Source organism: Lolium rigidum, chromosome 2 (assembly GCF_022539505.1).
Source record: "Lolium rigidum isolate FL_2022 chromosome 2, APGP_CSIRO_Lrig_0.1, whole genome shotgun sequence".
NCBI lineage: Eukaryota > Viridiplantae > Streptophyta > Magnoliopsida > Poales > Poaceae > Lolium > Lolium rigidum.
The window spans coordinates 6937339-6953652 of NC_061509.1; the positions used below are offsets into that span (position 1 = coordinate 6937339).

General features: G+C 48.3%; 2 protein-coding genes and 2 long non-coding RNA genes across 6 annotated transcripts; 3 read left to right on the forward strand and 1 right to left on the reverse strand.

Annotated features, from left to right (window-relative positions):
- Positions 1-212: 212 nt before the first annotated feature.
- Positions 213-808, forward strand: LOC124685911. Its single transcript, XR_006997642.1, has 2 exons — positions 213-374; positions 462-808. It is a non-coding gene; the product is annotated as an uncharacterized LOC124685911 (long non-coding RNA).
- Positions 809-2192: 1384 nt separating this feature from the next.
- On the forward strand, positions 2193-7764 carry LOC124691228 (putative disease resistance protein RGA3). Of its 3 annotated transcripts, none has more exons than XM_047224498.1 (5): positions 2193-2328; positions 2458-6871; positions 6979-7100; positions 7289-7438; positions 7656-7764. In XM_047224498.1, the coding sequence occupies exon 2, from the start codon at positions 2516-2518 to the stop codon at positions 6857-6859; it is 4344 nt and encodes a 1447-aa protein (XP_047080454.1). In that variant the 5' UTR covers positions 2193-2328; positions 2458-2515; the 3' UTR covers positions 6860-6871; positions 6979-7100; positions 7289-7438; positions 7656-7764. The 3 variants fall into 3 exon arrangements, with proteins under 3 accessions (XP_047080454.1, XP_047080457.1, XP_047080455.1); XM_047224501.1 differs by having other exon boundaries at positions 2230-2324; XM_047224499.1 differs by having other exon boundaries at positions 2244-2328; positions 2451-6871.
- Positions 7765-7967: 203 nt separating this feature from the next.
- LOC124691229 lies at positions 7968-9425 on the forward strand. The gene is made up of 4 exons (XR_006998859.1): positions 7968-8158; positions 8486-8535; positions 8632-8792; positions 8891-9425. It is a non-coding gene; the product is annotated as an uncharacterized LOC124691229 (long non-coding RNA).
- A 2472-nt stretch (positions 9426-11897) lies between these two features.
- LOC124685912 (2-oxoglutarate-dependent dioxygenase DAO-like) lies at positions 11898-12991 on the reverse strand. The gene is made up of 3 exons (XM_047219933.1): positions 12663-12991; positions 12249-12573; positions 11898-12162 (listed from the first exon to the last, which is right to left on the reverse strand). The coding sequence occupies exons 1-3, from the start codon at positions 12989-12991 to the stop codon at positions 11920-11922; spliced, it is 897 nt and encodes a 298-aa protein (XP_047075889.1). The 3' UTR covers positions 11898-11919.
- Between the last annotated feature and the right edge of the window lie 3323 nt (positions 12992-16314).

Below are 16314 nucleotides of genomic sequence, written 5' to 3' on the forward strand. Positions count from 1 at the left end.
TTCGAACTCGCCGGAGCCAACCTCCATGCCGCCGGGGACAGAACCACTTGGGGCATGGGGCGGGAGTGAACTCCGACGAAGCTGCTTGAGCCTCCGTCTAGATGATTGGAAAATGCAATTGATTGTGTTCGTCCACAACTAGAGGAAAAACTCAATGCACAGACAAGTGCTATGAAGGATCCAAGTAATGATCAGTTGGATGAAATGTTGACCCAAATGTGCAACAAAATGAAGACTTCCTAAGAGCAGCGCGGCTAAAGAAAAAGGAAGTTCAATCCAAAAATTTAAGGAGGAAAAAATCTTGGCTTGATAAGTTGCTTAAGGGAAAACGCAAGGCAACTAGACCTGTTGTTTCTACCCAAAGAGGAGCAAAGGTATATAACAATTGGCATCATTTTTACACATAACAGAAAATTATTCTTGTTCGTTAATAAACTAACTAGTTGGACTTTCATTGGCAGCAATCGAAGAAAAAAGATGATGTACAGCCTCAAGTTCAAGTGGAGGATGATAGCCGCAAGAAAGAAGACAATGTGGACAATGAAAAGTACAATGTCATCGAGAGTTTTACCCAACTCCTCACAACTCCTACTTGTGATGGTGGTAGTTTTTATGATGAAAATTTGTTCTAGTGTCTAGATGTTGGTAGCTAACTATTGTCTTTTGGGGCCTAAGTGTACAAGTAGTGAGGCCTAAGTGTATTTTGGGGTGCTAATTATAGTCTTTTGTTCAGTACCACTTGTAGCTACAAAATCTGAATGATATGCATCAGACTTCCAATGTTAAGTGCTTGGAAAGTTGTGAGCCACTGTATCCTTTTTCTTGGTTTAACTTGTAAGTTCTTAATGATTGGCAAATACATGTGGCTTTGTATTTTTAGTCCATATTGCTAGTCACATGATGCCAATTGTTATATTGAGTTTTTTTTTTTTTGCAAAAACAAACTGAAGACAGTATAAAAATGTTGCTGAAATACTGTTACAATGCTCCAAATCTTAGAAATGACTCAAAATTCAAACTTTCCAGAAAAACTTGAAAAAAATCCAGTAAATCATATACACTGTACTATTTATTCTGGGAAAGTTTGAGCCAATTTGAACATACGGTTTGTGCACAAGCAACCTTTTATGTTTCTATCCGAAATTTAAAACTGAAAATTCAAACTTTCCAGAAAAATTTAAAAATATTCCAGTACATCGTATATGTTTCATTATCCAATCTGGGAAAATTTGAACCAATTTAAGCACACGGTTTGTGAATTAGAAGCATTTTAAGTTCAAAAATGCTCAAGTGTTGTGAAACAGGTAGCTAGTATCAGGCTGTTGTGCCTCTGTCTGTGTGGTTCGTCCGATTGCAATTCAGTGGCTGATGTGAGCGTCAAGTTACAACGAGACTTGATAACATGAAGTCACTGAAGCTGCATCCGCGGGGGGGGGGGGGGGGGGGGGGATGTAAGAAACCATGGCGGCGGCGGCCCCGCCCGCCACTCCGCCGCGCCCCGCTGCTGCTAGCCCCGACCAGCCGCCTCTCGCTGCTCGCTCCACACGCGCCGCCGCTTCCTCGCCTCGCCCCACGCAGCGTTTTCGCTCTCGCCCCGCAGCATCCTGACCATCCTCGCCCCCCCTCATCTTGCTCCGATTCCTCAAGCTCGCCTGCCCCCGCTGCAAGGAAAGGAAAACGAAGGCTACGCCCTCCTTGGCTCCTTCTGCTCCGGTGCTCCGGCTCTGCCTCCATCGACATGTCAAGCACGGGGTGTCAAGACCCCAGTCTATTTCTCTGAAGATGCAACATCGAGACAACATCTTCAGTTAAGTGTTCACAACAGCCAAACTAAAGGCATTTGTGTCTTTCTTTGACAAGTCTTAGTGTCAGTTAGTCACTACTCACTAGTGATATTTTGGCATGGAAAACCGAAATTAAGTGGTATCTTCGCAATTTGGTTTTTACTAGTGATATTTTGCCACTTTCGGTTCTAACTAGTGATATTTTGGCTATATTCTCTCCCGCATGATTGCTTGCCAGCCAGCCATTTGGTCACTAGCCCAAATGCCCAATGGTATGCTTGTCGATAGGCACTTTTCACACGAAATGGAAATTTATTCCATCGCCACTCGTGTCATTTTCATTCCAGCACCAAGACGACTTTTGTTCTTCCCACTAATTTTCCACCACCAGTCCACCCGATGCTTATCATCTATACCTTCCCTCTTGCAATATATACATACATATCTCATCCTAAGAAACACAACTCAACTCCCGGACAGGTGGACGACACCCCTCACCGACGATCACCTCCAACTCCCAAGTCATACGCCGGAAGGCATGTAGGTACTCGCTTGCTTGCTACAACTTCAGAAACATAACTAATTTTCTCCCTAGTATCGTATTATATGCTGCTATGTACCTTGCTGCATGTTAAAAAATGTATTCCTCTTGATTCCTTGATGGAGATTGCAGGTCATCAATTATGCACTTCACATGGTGAGGTTGCAACATCGGCGCAACTTAGGAGAGGATGAATGCCCTTGTCAGCACGACGCTATGGGTGGTGGGCAAGGCGCTGGCCCCTGTAGTCAATGGAGTGTTGGCGCATTGGGACGCAAGCAAGAACCTAGGCCTCAACGTTGAGGCCGTGGGGATGGAACTCCTGCTTGTGCAGGCCACCCTAGAAACCGCCAGTCGCAAACACATCAGCGGCAAGGCCACGGAGGAGCTGCTACGCAAGCTGCAGGACTCGGCACGATGCGCCGAGGACTTGTTGGATGAGCTTGACTACTTCCGTATCCACGACCAGCTCCACGGTACTTACGACGCTGCTGACCATCATGCCAAGGGTGGAGTCCACGACCTTGTCCTCAATGCTCGTCACACTGCCAGTGATGCGCTTGGTTTTTCCTCTGCTGCCACCCCTGCTGAATCTCAACGAGTAGCAGAAGATGAAAGGCAACGGATCGGCTGCTGTGTTTGGTCACGTGCTAGATGGTGGTCACGAGGCAATTCCTCGTCAACACCAAATGCCAACAAGCCTGACCAGGAGGAGGTCAGCAGATGTATGCCCCAGCTCGGTAAACTCCTCCCTCGCTCATCTTCCCCAAATGTTCAGGATGACAATTCTGGTAGCCAGTCAACTCATTGTGGTGCGCTCCAGAGAGAGCATCCAGAAAAACCAACAATGTTGGGGTTTAATAGGGTTGTTTTCTCTGAGAGAATGAAACACATTGTAGAGCAACTACAACCTTTGCGTAGAGACTTCACCACCATCATGCAGTTTTGTGACCCTATCACTGTCCCAGATATTGCCCAGAGTCGTCCCATCACCACCGGTCAAAGTATAGAGCCAAAATTGTATGGGAGGGACGATATCGTGAATAGCATCATACATGATATGACCAAGGGTAAATATCACAACAGTGATCTGAATGTGCTTCCGATTGTCGGACCAGCGGGAATAGGGAAGACCACTATGATACAACACATATATCACAATGAAGAAGCTCAAAAACATTTTCATGTAGTGATTTGGGTATGTGTATCCTTCAAGTTTAATCTGAATAAGCTGCTTGAAGATATAAAAGAAGAAATCCCTCTCGTTGAAGGAGAAAAGGGGTATAGACCAGAAGACCTGATTGAACAAAGATTAAAATCCAAAAGGTTCTTGCTTGTATTGGATGATATATGGGAGTGTGGTAATGAGGATGACTGGGAAAGGTTATTGCTGCCACTCAAAACATCACAAGAAAAGGGTAGCATGGTTCTAGTCACAACTCGTTTTCCAGCTGTAGCAGCAATGGTTGGAACAACTAGCCATTCCATAGAATTGGAAGGTTTAGAAGCGGAATATTTTAGGGAGTTATTCCATGCATTTGTCTTTGGTGATGACCGATGTAGAAGGGATCATTTTTTTTTGCTTGAAACTGGAGATGAGATCATGGAAAAACTTAAGGGATCCCCACTTGCAGCAAGAACTGTTGGTAGATTACTGAGAAGAGACCTTAGTTTACGTCATTGGAGAAGAGTCTTAGAAAGTAAAGAATGGGAGATGCAGACAGGTGTCAATGACATTATGCCTGCCTTGAAGCTTAGCTATGACAATCTCCCTTTCCACCAGCAACAATGTTTTTCCTCTTCTGCATTGTTTCCTGAGGATCACATTTACAGAACCACGGAACTAATAAATTTGTGGATAGGACTAGATATTTTACAACCTGATGGTCGGAACCAAACATTGGAAGATATAGGTTTGAGCTATTTGAATGATCTTGTCACACATGGGTTTTTCAGAGAAGAGGGAACCAGGGCTGGCCTGGGTTATGTAATGCATGACCTACTACATGATTTAGCATTGAAGGTTGCATCTCATGATTATGTTAGTTTACATCGCTCAAATGTGGGGTCAGTGAGAATTCAGCCATCCATCCGTCACTTATCTATAATCATAGATGATGATGATTATGATTATGATGACGATACAATGTCTGTTGAAATTTTTAAGAGTCAATTGAGGAACCTAAAGACAATATTGAAGGCTAAACAACTGCATACTTTGATGATATTTGGAGAAATGAGTCCAAGTTTTGCCAAGATTTTCGGTGATTTGGTTAGGGAAGCAAATGCTCTTCGTGTTCTTCGTTTGGTTCACATATCATCTTCAGTGGAATCCATCCTACATACCTTTTCAGCACTTGTCCATCTACGGTACCTATGTTTGGGGACAATGTATGGGAGTCAGGTGCATTTACCACTTACCATTTCTAGATTTTATCATTTAAGGATTCTGGATCTAGGCTCGTGGTATGGTTGTCGTGATTTACCCAAAGAATTGAGCAACCTTGCAAAATTGTGTCGTTTTTATACACAAAGTGATTCTAATATTCATAATGTGGGAAAACTTAAACTTTTAGAAGAGTTAACCGTATTTAGAGTCAATAAAGAAAGTGAAGGATTTGAACCAAAGCAACTAGAGAATTTGACTGAACTAAGGGAGCTTGGCATCTATAACCTTGAGAATATACACACGAAAGAAGATGCGGCCAAAGCAAAACTTATAGAGAAAAACTATTTGGAGAGGTTAACATTAGATTGGGATAGTGAGCGGTCTAATATTGAGCCTGATGTTGAAGCAGTCATCATTGAGAGCCTCCAACCACCTAGATATCTTGAAGGATTGCGCATTGGAGGGCACGGAGGCCCTTCCTGTCCAACATGGCTGGGCGATAATCTCACTCTTGAAGCTCTTAAATCTCTTCATCTCATTGGTGTTTCCTGGAAATGCCTCCCTTCTTTAGGGAAGATCTGGGGTCTTGAAACATTAATACTGAAGCATATTGCAGCGATGAAGGAGTTTGCTATAGAGCAAAGGTTTTGCAGGCTAATAAAGCTTAAACTTGTTGGCTTGGGAAGTTTTGAAAAATGGGGGCCATCACAGGACACCGGTATGTTTCCTCTTTTGCAAGTACTGATTATCAGAGACTGCCCTAGAATCTCTGGGTTGCCATTTTCAAACCCAAATCAAGACTGGAAAGTTGACTGGTTCCCCAAACTGCAAGAGCTTGAGATAGTGAGCTGTCCAGGATTCTTATTAGTGCCTCGTATCCCCTGGACCGAAACACTGCGCCATGTCTATATAATTGATGTAAAGTTACTAGAGAAGTTTGAGTACAACTCAAAATCACTTGATTTGTATATTAAAGGGAAGGATGATCTGCAGAGGTTAGATCAGGTGTTAGCATTCAGTAACCTGGCAGGTCTTGAGCAGCTGACACTCGAGAAGTGCCCACCTATGGAGTGTAAGCACTTTCTGATGCTGACCTCACTGAAGAAATTGGCTGTAGATGGTTCAGATGGTCTGGTTGGGTCATTAGGAGGCGGTGATGATGTCCAATGGCAGCACCCTGTCGAGCATCTTGTGGTATATGGATTAGGTGGTGCTAGTGTGAAGAAATTGACAGAGCTCCTCTCCCACCTCCCAGGGCTCTCCGAGTTGTGTATCACAAAGTGTCAAAATGTAACACAGCTGGCAGTGGGGATGGATATGCAGCAAACAACGTCAACAGCTGCACCAGAGGTGGAAAAAGAAGAAGATGGGTTGCTGCTCTTCCCGGCCGATCACTCTGGCTCACTACGGGTGTTGTACATCTCTGAATGCCCAGAGCTGTTCCTCTCTCCTTCCTGCATTTTTCCGTCCTCTCTGCTAGACCTCAATCTTAAGGGCGTGGAAGGCTTGGGGACATTGGAGCCCCTCTCAAACCTCACTTCTCTCACCCGTTTGGCGTTGTTATACTGCGGAGAGGATCTAAGATGCAAGGGTCTGGGGCCTCTCCTTGCCGGCCGGGGACAGCTCAAGGAATTAGTGGTCTATGGCAGCTGTAGGTTCTTTGCGGGATGGGATCTCAATCTCAGGCAGGTGCTGCTGCAGCAGGATGAAGGAGAAGATCAGCAGCTTGTTTCCCCCCCTGAAGCTTGTTCATCAAAACTTCAGGTGCTCCGTTCGGATGATACCATGGGACTCCTTGCTACACCCATCTGCAGCTTCCTGTCTTCCTCCCTCACCAAGCTGAAACTTCGTTCGATCGACAAGATCAAGATGGAGCGCTTCAGCAAGGAGCAAGAGGACGCCCTTCACCTCCTCACCTCCCTCCAGCAACTCAAGTTTTCGAATTTCAGAGAGCTTCAGCACCTCCCTACAGGGCTGCACAAGCTTACCAACCTCCAGCGATTAGAGGTTGACTACTGTCCAGCAGTCCGGTCGCTGCCAAAGGATGGCCTCCCCAAATCCCTGCAAGAATTATATGCCCACAACTGCTTCAACGAGGAGCTAAAACAGCAGTGCAGAGGGTTCCATCCCAAAGATCAGAACTGAATACGGACCAAGGTAACGACAATAGCTTTCCTTGTTTGTCTTCCCAGATCACACCATTACCCTTGCCCTTTTTTCCTGCATAATAATCTGACCACTGTTTGTTTATATCTACTATGCAGGCATCTGCCTTGAAGATCCCTTGTACATTGTTTTAGCCTTGTATAGCTCACCTCCACCTCAGGTGTACTGTGTACATTTCCCTTGCCACATGCATGACATGGGAGTCTTGTACATTAATCTGGTAAGTACATATAAACCGGGACCACCATATCGACTGTACGACATTTGTGAGAATAATTCGACAACATTACTAATGATTTGTTTCCCCGTGCCCCTTGTCTTTTCACAAGTTGAGAAAACCTACTATGCGGAAAAAAAAATCACGAAATCTGCTTTATATTCACTCTGTATTTTTTTTCCGCTGTGCAGGTATTTGTTGTCGTTTCTTTTTGGCTTCCTCACTTGGCTACTTGGGGTGTGAGTATCAGAAACCATGGCAGAGTTCAGAATTAATTAGACTTCCGTAGCACGCTACAGTTATTATTGTCATCTTCCTATGCATCGATCTGCCAACTGCATGTAAGTATCTAACTGAAACTTTACTCCTGCTGCACCATATATCAGTTAACAAGTTCCACTCGTACTAGATTTCCATTATTCTCACCAAGGGCAACGAAAGTGGTTTTCCTACGAAACAATTATTTAGTTTTTTTTTCTCCAGGATCCTTCTCTTACTCACAATTTGAGAAAATCATGAAATTTGTCAAATGCTCACCTGTTTTAGTTTTCTGTGCAGGTCTTCTTATGTTTGTTCTCGTAGGCTTCTACACAGTTTGCTTGTTACATGCATGACATTTGGGATCATGTGGACACCTTCTTCCTTCCTGTACATAAATATGGCAAGTACATTAAAACTGGAACTTTTCTCTTGATATACCATATCAATTATTTAATGTGTATTATGCACTTCACTTTTCTTCCCACTCGCATGTTGAGAAGATCACTGCAATTATCAGTTAATGCCTTTGGAAGTTTATTGTTTTTATTCATGGACAAGAATCATAAATTCGGTCATGTATTCACCAGTTGCTTTTGTTTTCTGCATAGGTGTTCTTATGCTTCATTGCTTTGTGCATTTACATTTGGGTATTCATTACTCGTCAAAGACTCGGTGATTTATTTGGCTAGTTTGGGTGTGAGAATCAAAATATCAGCATGGTATAATTCACGAGTAAAATAGAATTTGTTGCTGCACTACTGATATTATGGACATCTTCGTCCTTTGTGTACATAAATCTGGTGAGCGCATCTAACTGGACTTTACTCATGCTGTACCACACATCAGATACATTTTTCTTCACTAGGAAGTGAAAATGGCTCTCCCACAAAGCCATTATAATAGTTGTTTCTCCGCGCGTCTGTCTTGTCTTCTTACTCACAAGATGAGAAAATCACCACCATTATCAGTGCATAACTCATGAAGACTAGGTGGTGTACCTGGCTAATTCGATCAAATTAGCACCACAGAATGATTGTGGAATGATTCCGAATTCGCTGTTCTGCTACTGATGTAAGATTTGCAATTTTCTGACCCGCTGCTACATTGCTATTCTTACCACTTACCAGGCGTTCTTGCATTTGAACGAACGGAAGTTATCAGTTTAGTGCTTAGCAAGGTACTGAACTGACAAAACTTCAGAGTTACATACTGTACCACTTTTTGAGAAGGGGTCATATCCTTAATGACTTGTTCTTCATTCTATGCTCCCTAGGCTGCAGCAAGCGGAACCCATCTGAATTGCGCTCACGCCCGTGAAGCCCCTCCATCGGGCCATTTCAATGTCTGACCGACAGTTTTGTCTTCCAATTCTCATCAGGCCAGTAGACTCTAGACTGTTTGATGCCGCCGAAGATGATCTGACAAGCGAAAGAGGTTCAACTCCTTTTCTTCCAACAAGTCATTAAAATGTTTCCAGTTCTTCATGATAGATGGGAAACTCACACTACCTGTAAATCCATGTCTTGATGCAGGCAACTTGAGCCGCATGTGTAGGCCAGGTGCCGCGGTTGGGCATGGGCTCGTAGGCACCTCTACTCGTCGCCCACCATGTTGGGGTGGTCCGCAAAGGATGCCCAGAACCTTCACTTCAGTCATCGATCGACTCGTTGCCACGGAGGGGAAGAAGTGCAGGATCAGAGATGCTGATGGAGCCGATGACGTCATCGGGGCTGTACACGATGTCAGGGTGCTCTAGGAACATGTGTACAGTCAAAAGGGGGAGGATGAAGATGAGGAGGAGAGCGTGAATGCAATGGGAGGCGACATGGCCCCCTTTGTCGGAGTGGCAATACAAGGGATCGAAAGTGTTGACCATATTACTCCTGATGACTAACCATACATCACTTGTCTTCTATTGGAGTTGTTGCCCTAAACAACAACTATATCATGCGAGCTCCCATTCTCTTTGCATATCACCGTTGACGTGTATCTGAATTTCCATCTAGAGAACAAACATAGATATATATATATGTAACTGATGTCGAGATGTCTAGAGGTCGTGGAAAATCGTGTGAAAAAACAGTGATGATTGCTGCGTCTATTCTTTCCCTTCACTTCTATCACATGATGCTGCAGATATGCAGCGTTTCGATCACGTCCGTACACTACACACACGTCTACCACTCTACCTGAACCCTAAAATAAGAAATCGGCATATGGTTATTCATCCTCACTATCTCACGTCAAGATTATCGAACTTTGCTTGCACTGCCCTCGGAACTAAACTCTAATTTACCATGATAAATGATATCAGTAGAGCCGGGGCCTAAAACCTTTCTATGCAAATCCTTTGAATCATATAGGTCCTCTCCTCCTATCTTTCTATATCTTTGGGAGAGCACGTGTACGGTGCGAGTGCGAGTTTTTCTTTTACGAAAATTCCACCGATCTACATCAACAACAGTACAAAGATGCTTTTTTAAGTAATAAAAATCACAATTAGATCATTGGACCACCTAGCGAAGTCTATGCTTCAGAATCTCCAAAACTAAATGAAAAAGGGTAAGTTTCGCTATCCGGAAGAAGCTCAACAAGCACTTAAAATAGCCAAAACTAATTTGAGTAAAGCTCAGGATACAACACGTGTCCATCCAAATGGCCTTTTGAACTGGGTCATTGGATCAGCATTGAAATCCCACTTGGGGATTTTTTTTTTTGCTTATCAATGGCATTTTTTTTTCACACAACTTCTTCGAAATAGGCTTCCGCCCCGCTATATTAATATAGCAAACGACCCGATACAACGAACGCGCTGGGGCCGCAGCACAACACCAAGCCCAAAAGGAAACACAAGAGAAAAGAAAGAGAAAACAAAACCGACACCGGCAGCTTGACAAGAACAAGAATGACTCGCAGCCGCTGCGCCCTCCAGAGAATGCTACCACACTCCTAGCACGCCGAAGCGCCGCGTGGCAAGCAACACCTTCAACAAGGAAAGTGACGACGACGCCACTGCTGCCCGGACTGGTCCTAGGGTTTCCCAGATACGCGGAAGGGAGTGGGGAGGAGGGACTACCGACGCCCTTCAGGAAGGCAAGGCGACACCCGAAGGCGTCACCGCGTCAGTGTCGGGCCTGCCGACAAGATTTCTCCCGTCCCCCAACCCACAAACCCGGACGATTCGACGTGCTCCACCCGACTTGCCACCCACCAGCACACGCCACCGCGACCTTGAAGCCATCCTTGCTGTCTCGCTGTGGTCGCCGGAGAAGGGCCTAGACGTAGAGATGAGAAACAGCCGGGTCGGGGGTAGCAGCACCTCAGCCGAGCGGGAGGGAACTACCTCCACCGCCTTCGCGGTAGCCGACCGTACATGGAAGCAAGGTCAAACCCGCCCGGCCGGGCCCAAACAGGCCCGCAAAGACCTCGCTACCACGCTGCAGCAGGCCGGCCGGAGTACCGCCGCCACCCAGCACCGTCGTCGCATCTCCTCCACCTCCAGGGAGCATCACCGGGGCGCCATGAGCAGCCCGCCCGCCCAGCCCCTCTGGGCCCCGGCCCGGGCCCGGATCCGGGCCGAGCAGGCCCTGCCATGGCCGCCGCCCGCGCAGCTCCGCCACCAACGGTCGCGCCGCCTCTCCTCCACCCACCCGACGCACAGGTACCACCCCGCCTAGGAGCACCGCCGCCGGCCAGAAGCCCCGCGCCCCCAGCGCCGCGACGGGTAGAGACGTCTCCGCCGCCGCCGGCACCGCCCAGGCAAGGCCCGGCGGCTCCCACCGACGGCGGCGGCAAGGGGGAGCGCGAGGAGGGAGGGAGGAGCGCCGGGGAAGGGGCGCGGCCCGGCCGCCGCGGGGGGGCGGCGCGGGTCGCGAGAGAGGGGAGGGTTTTTTCACACAACTAACTGATAGATTCTTCAAACTCATAATCAATTGCTAGCTTTGAAGACCACGCCTCCGGAGAAGGGAGGTCGACTAACTCCCTCCTTCTCAAAATGTGTTGCATATATATTTTAGTCGAAATCAAACTTTGTCGAGTTTTGACCATATATAAAGAGAGAAACATACTAAACTTTACAATATTTAATGCATGCCCTCATGAAAATATATTTCATGGTGGTTCTCGTAATAAACTTTGATATTGTAAATGTTGATATTTTCTCATATGTAATTGGTTAACCTTTAATATTTTTTTTTACTTCGACTCAAAATTATATGCAACATAATTTGAAACGGAGGGAGTATTTTTAGTCAGGCCACGAGTGCAGTTAGGACGGCGGTTGTTCGAGTCCTTTGTTCGTGGGGTTGTTTTGTTGGAACCCAACATTACCAAAACCTTCATTTCAAAACAAAAGCATTATCATAACCTTTTTCTTTTCATGCATCTTGTAAGCTAGTAATCTCGTATTAGCTGTGTATTGCTACAACCCTTTCGGGGATTTATTTGTAGTGCTGGGCTAAATGCCTCCTTAAAAGAAGGAGAATCGTCTTCGCTATATGTCTACCTTACTTTGACAAATCATTTGACCAATAGCAAGTCAAGGAACAGCTAGCTGGAAGTATCACGCGGCCAACCGCGCCAGGGCCTCGCCAGCATGCTCCCCTGTGGACTGCCGAAGCCGGCGGTAGTCGTCGTAGCCGAAAGTCCTGAACCGGCGGTGCCGCCCGGCGGTGACGAACGCGACCGGCGCGCGCACCACGTCGTCCTTGGGCGCCAGCAAGAAGAGCGCGATGGAAACGCGCGGCACCGCCGCCACGCACTGCACGCGGTGCCTCACGTTGTGGAGCTCCCCGTTGCTCCACGCCTGCACCACACACGACGCCAGCGATCGATCGATCAAACGCAAAGGACAGATGAAGATAATTCGGTGGCTGTGCCGTTGTACTGTACCGTGGCGACGTCTCCGAGGTTGACGAGGAAGGTGCCCGGGAGGGGATCCACGGGCGCGAACTCGCCGGTGTCCGGGTCGGCCACCTCGAGGCCGCCGACGCAGTCGTCCTCGTGGAGCACGGTGAGGAAGCCCGAGTCCGTGTGGACCTGCACGCCGGCCTTCCCCACGGCGTCCGGCGTGTAGTTGTACCTGTTGATGCGGAACTGGCACGGCCAGTCCTGGAACGAGCGGTCCGCCTCCTCCAGGCCCAGGCTCGCGGCCAGCTTCGCCGCGACGTCCATGAGCAGCTCGTGCGTCTTCTCGGCGTACCTCCTAATGGTCTCACTGCACACAGGAAATTAAGCTCGATCGGGGGAGACGACACCGGGAAATTAAGCTGATCATTCCTGGTACATGTATGTGTCCCACTGCACCTGATGTGCGGTGGCGCGTCGAGGGAAGCGCAGAAGGCGTCGACGGCGGCGGTGGACGCGGCGTCGTAGAGCCCGAACGCCTCGTACAGCGGGTTGGTCTCGCTGGGCGCGACGTAGCCGCTGCCGGAGATGACGTCGGCGTTGCGGCGCTTGGCGTCGTCGGGGAGGTCGAAGAGGGCGCGCACGGCGGCCTTCATGTCGCCCTGGAGCGCGCGCGGCACGCCGTGGCCGGTCACCCGGAAGCAGCCCAGGCGCCGGGCCGCGTCCCGCAGCCGCGCGGCCTCCTCCGGCGACGCCAGCCGCAGGTCGATCATCGGGATCTCCGTCATCTTTGCTGCCGCTGCTGCCTTGGATCGTGTCGTGTGGCGCGCCAGGTTTTATGCACATGATTTGTGTGTGTACACCATGGCGGGCGGGGACAGTGTGGTGACTTCACGCTGGGTTTTGTCGGGAGCAAAACGATGGATATCGTGAGAGGAGCGTTTGCACGCACATGCCAGCTTGAAAGTTGAAACGTGCGCGATGACGACAATAGGGGCGCGGTTGCTAGCCTGCATTCGACTTGGCTCGTATCGGGCCAGTAATTTTTGGTTCGTTTGGTTGCCTGGAGCCACGTTGTTGCAGGAACCAGTTCTCAAAGCAGCGTCGGGCTAGGCCTTGGAGAATGCCCGATTCAGCAGTTTCCAGTGGAGCGGGCGAATCTCCACGGCAGCTGATGCAAAAGGGAATCTTCGGCGCACGCGCGGAGACGAGAATGGAGATGGCGGGAGTTGCGGCACACATCGACGAAAAGCGAAAAGGGGGGCGGGAAGGATTCCGTCACCTCCTGTCGCGCCCCATGGCATGTTTCTACCCCCTCCTCCACTCTCCCCCCAAATTTCGAGCTCCTCCTCCCGTCGGCAAGCAGGTAAGAGGCGTAAGCATCTCCGGTCAGTGACGGTTGCAGCGGCGGCGAGTACATCTGGGATGCTTCATCTACTTCCTGGTGCAGCGCATCTTCATCTCCGGCGATGGCTGTAAGGCGTAATGTTTAGATCTAGGTTAGGAGTAGTCAGATCTTGTCTAGGGTTTGGTCTTGTAGCAGGGGCTAGCTTGGATTGTGGTGAGCTATCATGATCTTGCTAGGGTTCAACATTTCCGGTTGCTAGTTTGTCCCAAAAGTGCTCACCTACCATGATCTTGTAAGGGGTTTGTGCTATTAACAGTTGCAATGAACTGCTTGTCTGATTTAAGATGATTATTGGTATGGTTATATGCTATTCACGTGTCTTTACTTCCAAGTAGACTCACGTTATATGTACTACGATGTGTGTAGGACTCCTTCTGTGATGACTTTAGCCAGGCGCTTGTCTGCGATGGGGACTCTCAGATCCCTTCGCAAGTTCCCAATTCACAGCCCGCCTATGACTCCAAGGTAGCGGTCACCCCTCTGCATGTGTCTGACCTGGTGGCTCAGGTAGCGGTAGAGGCCGCGGCTAGGTTGGCCACCACAAAGAAGAACAAGAACCACAGGGAAGCACAGAGGGCCTTGAAGACCGGGCAGAAAGGGACTGGCACCATGAAATGGCTTCCATTCATGTCCACCTTTGTGTTGGAGAAGATGTGCGGATTGATCCAGACTGGGGTGAGAACTGACAAAGGATTTAAGGAAGTCCATCTAAATGTTGTGGCGAAGGGCCTTTTTGACCACTGTGGTGTCTCCGTGTGCTCCACTCAGTTGTACAACCACCTGAGGAAGTGGAGGCAGAGGTAGCTCACCATTAGCAGGCTCCACGATTTAAGCGGGGCTTAGTGGTGCGAGGATACCAAACGCATAATCCTTGAGGGTGAGCACTACTGCGGGCTCGTCGCGGTGAGCACCTCACTAACTCTTTTGATCAGCCACTAGGAGAACTAACATCATTGTCCTTCGTATCGTAGGATCACCCAAAGAACGCGGAGTTCCTGAATGTGTCCATTGCCAACTACGACAGGATGCATACCATCTTCTCTTTCGGCCTCGCCACCGGTAAGTATGCCATGGGATCCAGTGAGCCCCTAGGCTCGACTGCAGCAAATCCTGCGCCTGAGGATGCTGAAACCCAGGAGTCCGACACGGTCAACCTCAATGGGGCACCTTAGAAGGCTGCCGACGCGCCTGAGAAGGTGACCGTCGGCAAGAGGAAGATAGGCGCCTTCGCCGACGACGAGTTGGTGGCCTTCACCAACATGACTGTTGCTGTGAAGGACGTTGCACATGCCATCAAGGACAATAAACCCACGGACATGCACCCTGACCTGTACAATGCGGTCATGGACATGCTTGGCTTCCCCGAGGATGATCTCATGGCCACCCTGAGCCACCTCGTCGACCACAAGGCCCAGGGTTCCAGCTTCGTCGGCATGATCGAGCCACACCGCGTCCTCTGGCTGAGGAACTACCTTGGCAAGTACCACTCAAAGGTGCAGTGGTGCCCTTGAGGGGGTGGTTCAGTGATGCATGCATGGACCTGGTGGTGGTGATGATGATGATGATGATGATGATGATGATGATGATGATGTAAATTCTGGCAGCAGCTAGGGATGAAAAACATTTGATGGCCCCCTTTTGTAACTATGATGAGGTGGTATATACTAACCCCTCATGTGATGGTGAACTTGCGGTGTTAGGATGACACCCACTTTTGTTGTGGTGGTAGGATGACGCCATGATAGTGTAAGATGAACTGGTGATCCACTTTTGAAATGATCATACATGCCCCTGTTAGTTTATCATTTGCTGTCAACACTTGTGTTGTTCTATTGCTCTTTTCTGAATTGCTTCATGATTATGATTGATTACTTGTTCTTCTTATGTTGTGCTAGTGGTATGTGGTGTTCCGCGGACGGGTTCGAGGAATCTACAGCTTATGGAGGGTGTGTCAAGACCAGATCAGTGGCTACTCTAACAACAACTACCGAGGTATGAAACATTGAAGGAGGCACATCAAGAGTACCTCACCTTCCTGGAAGAGGAGTTACTGAAAGATCAGGCCATCGATGAGGTAGTGCCATTAGCACAGCTGCCGCCGGAGGAAGTACATGCTCTAGAAGGAGCACCGCCGAAGGTACGTCCCAGTCAGATTAAAGATTACATCATCGCCTTCGTCATCATGGTGATCGTGAGGATCTTGTTCTTCTGAGTGGTGTCTGATCGTATGTAATATGCTATGGCATGGTAATCTCACCCTATTTGAATTGTGATAATGACATGGAACTGTGATTTGAGCAACCAAACAGCTAATTTCTGTTTTTCTACGTGCAAGTTGGGCTGGAAACGGGCAACCAAACAATAGGACCTGGCTTCCTTCTCCCGCGCACAAAAGGCTGCACAGGCTACCAAACGACCCGCGTTTCATAGCCCATAACCGTTCACGACACGTAGGGAGACCCATCTCGCTGACGCAGTGGTGGGCTACCAAATGCGCCCTAGAGCAATAAGTAAGGTACGATGTCTGGTCCGTGTCTTCGCGACGGACAAGGCGAGCGATGACCCACGGAGCTTCCAAACAGAGCACGGGTCAAGAACAGAACTCCTTTCGATCAGGAAGACTCCGATGGCAACAAGTCTCTACTAGGTACCCATCCCATCATCATCATTCACATTCATCATTACCTACCAACCAAAGAAAAA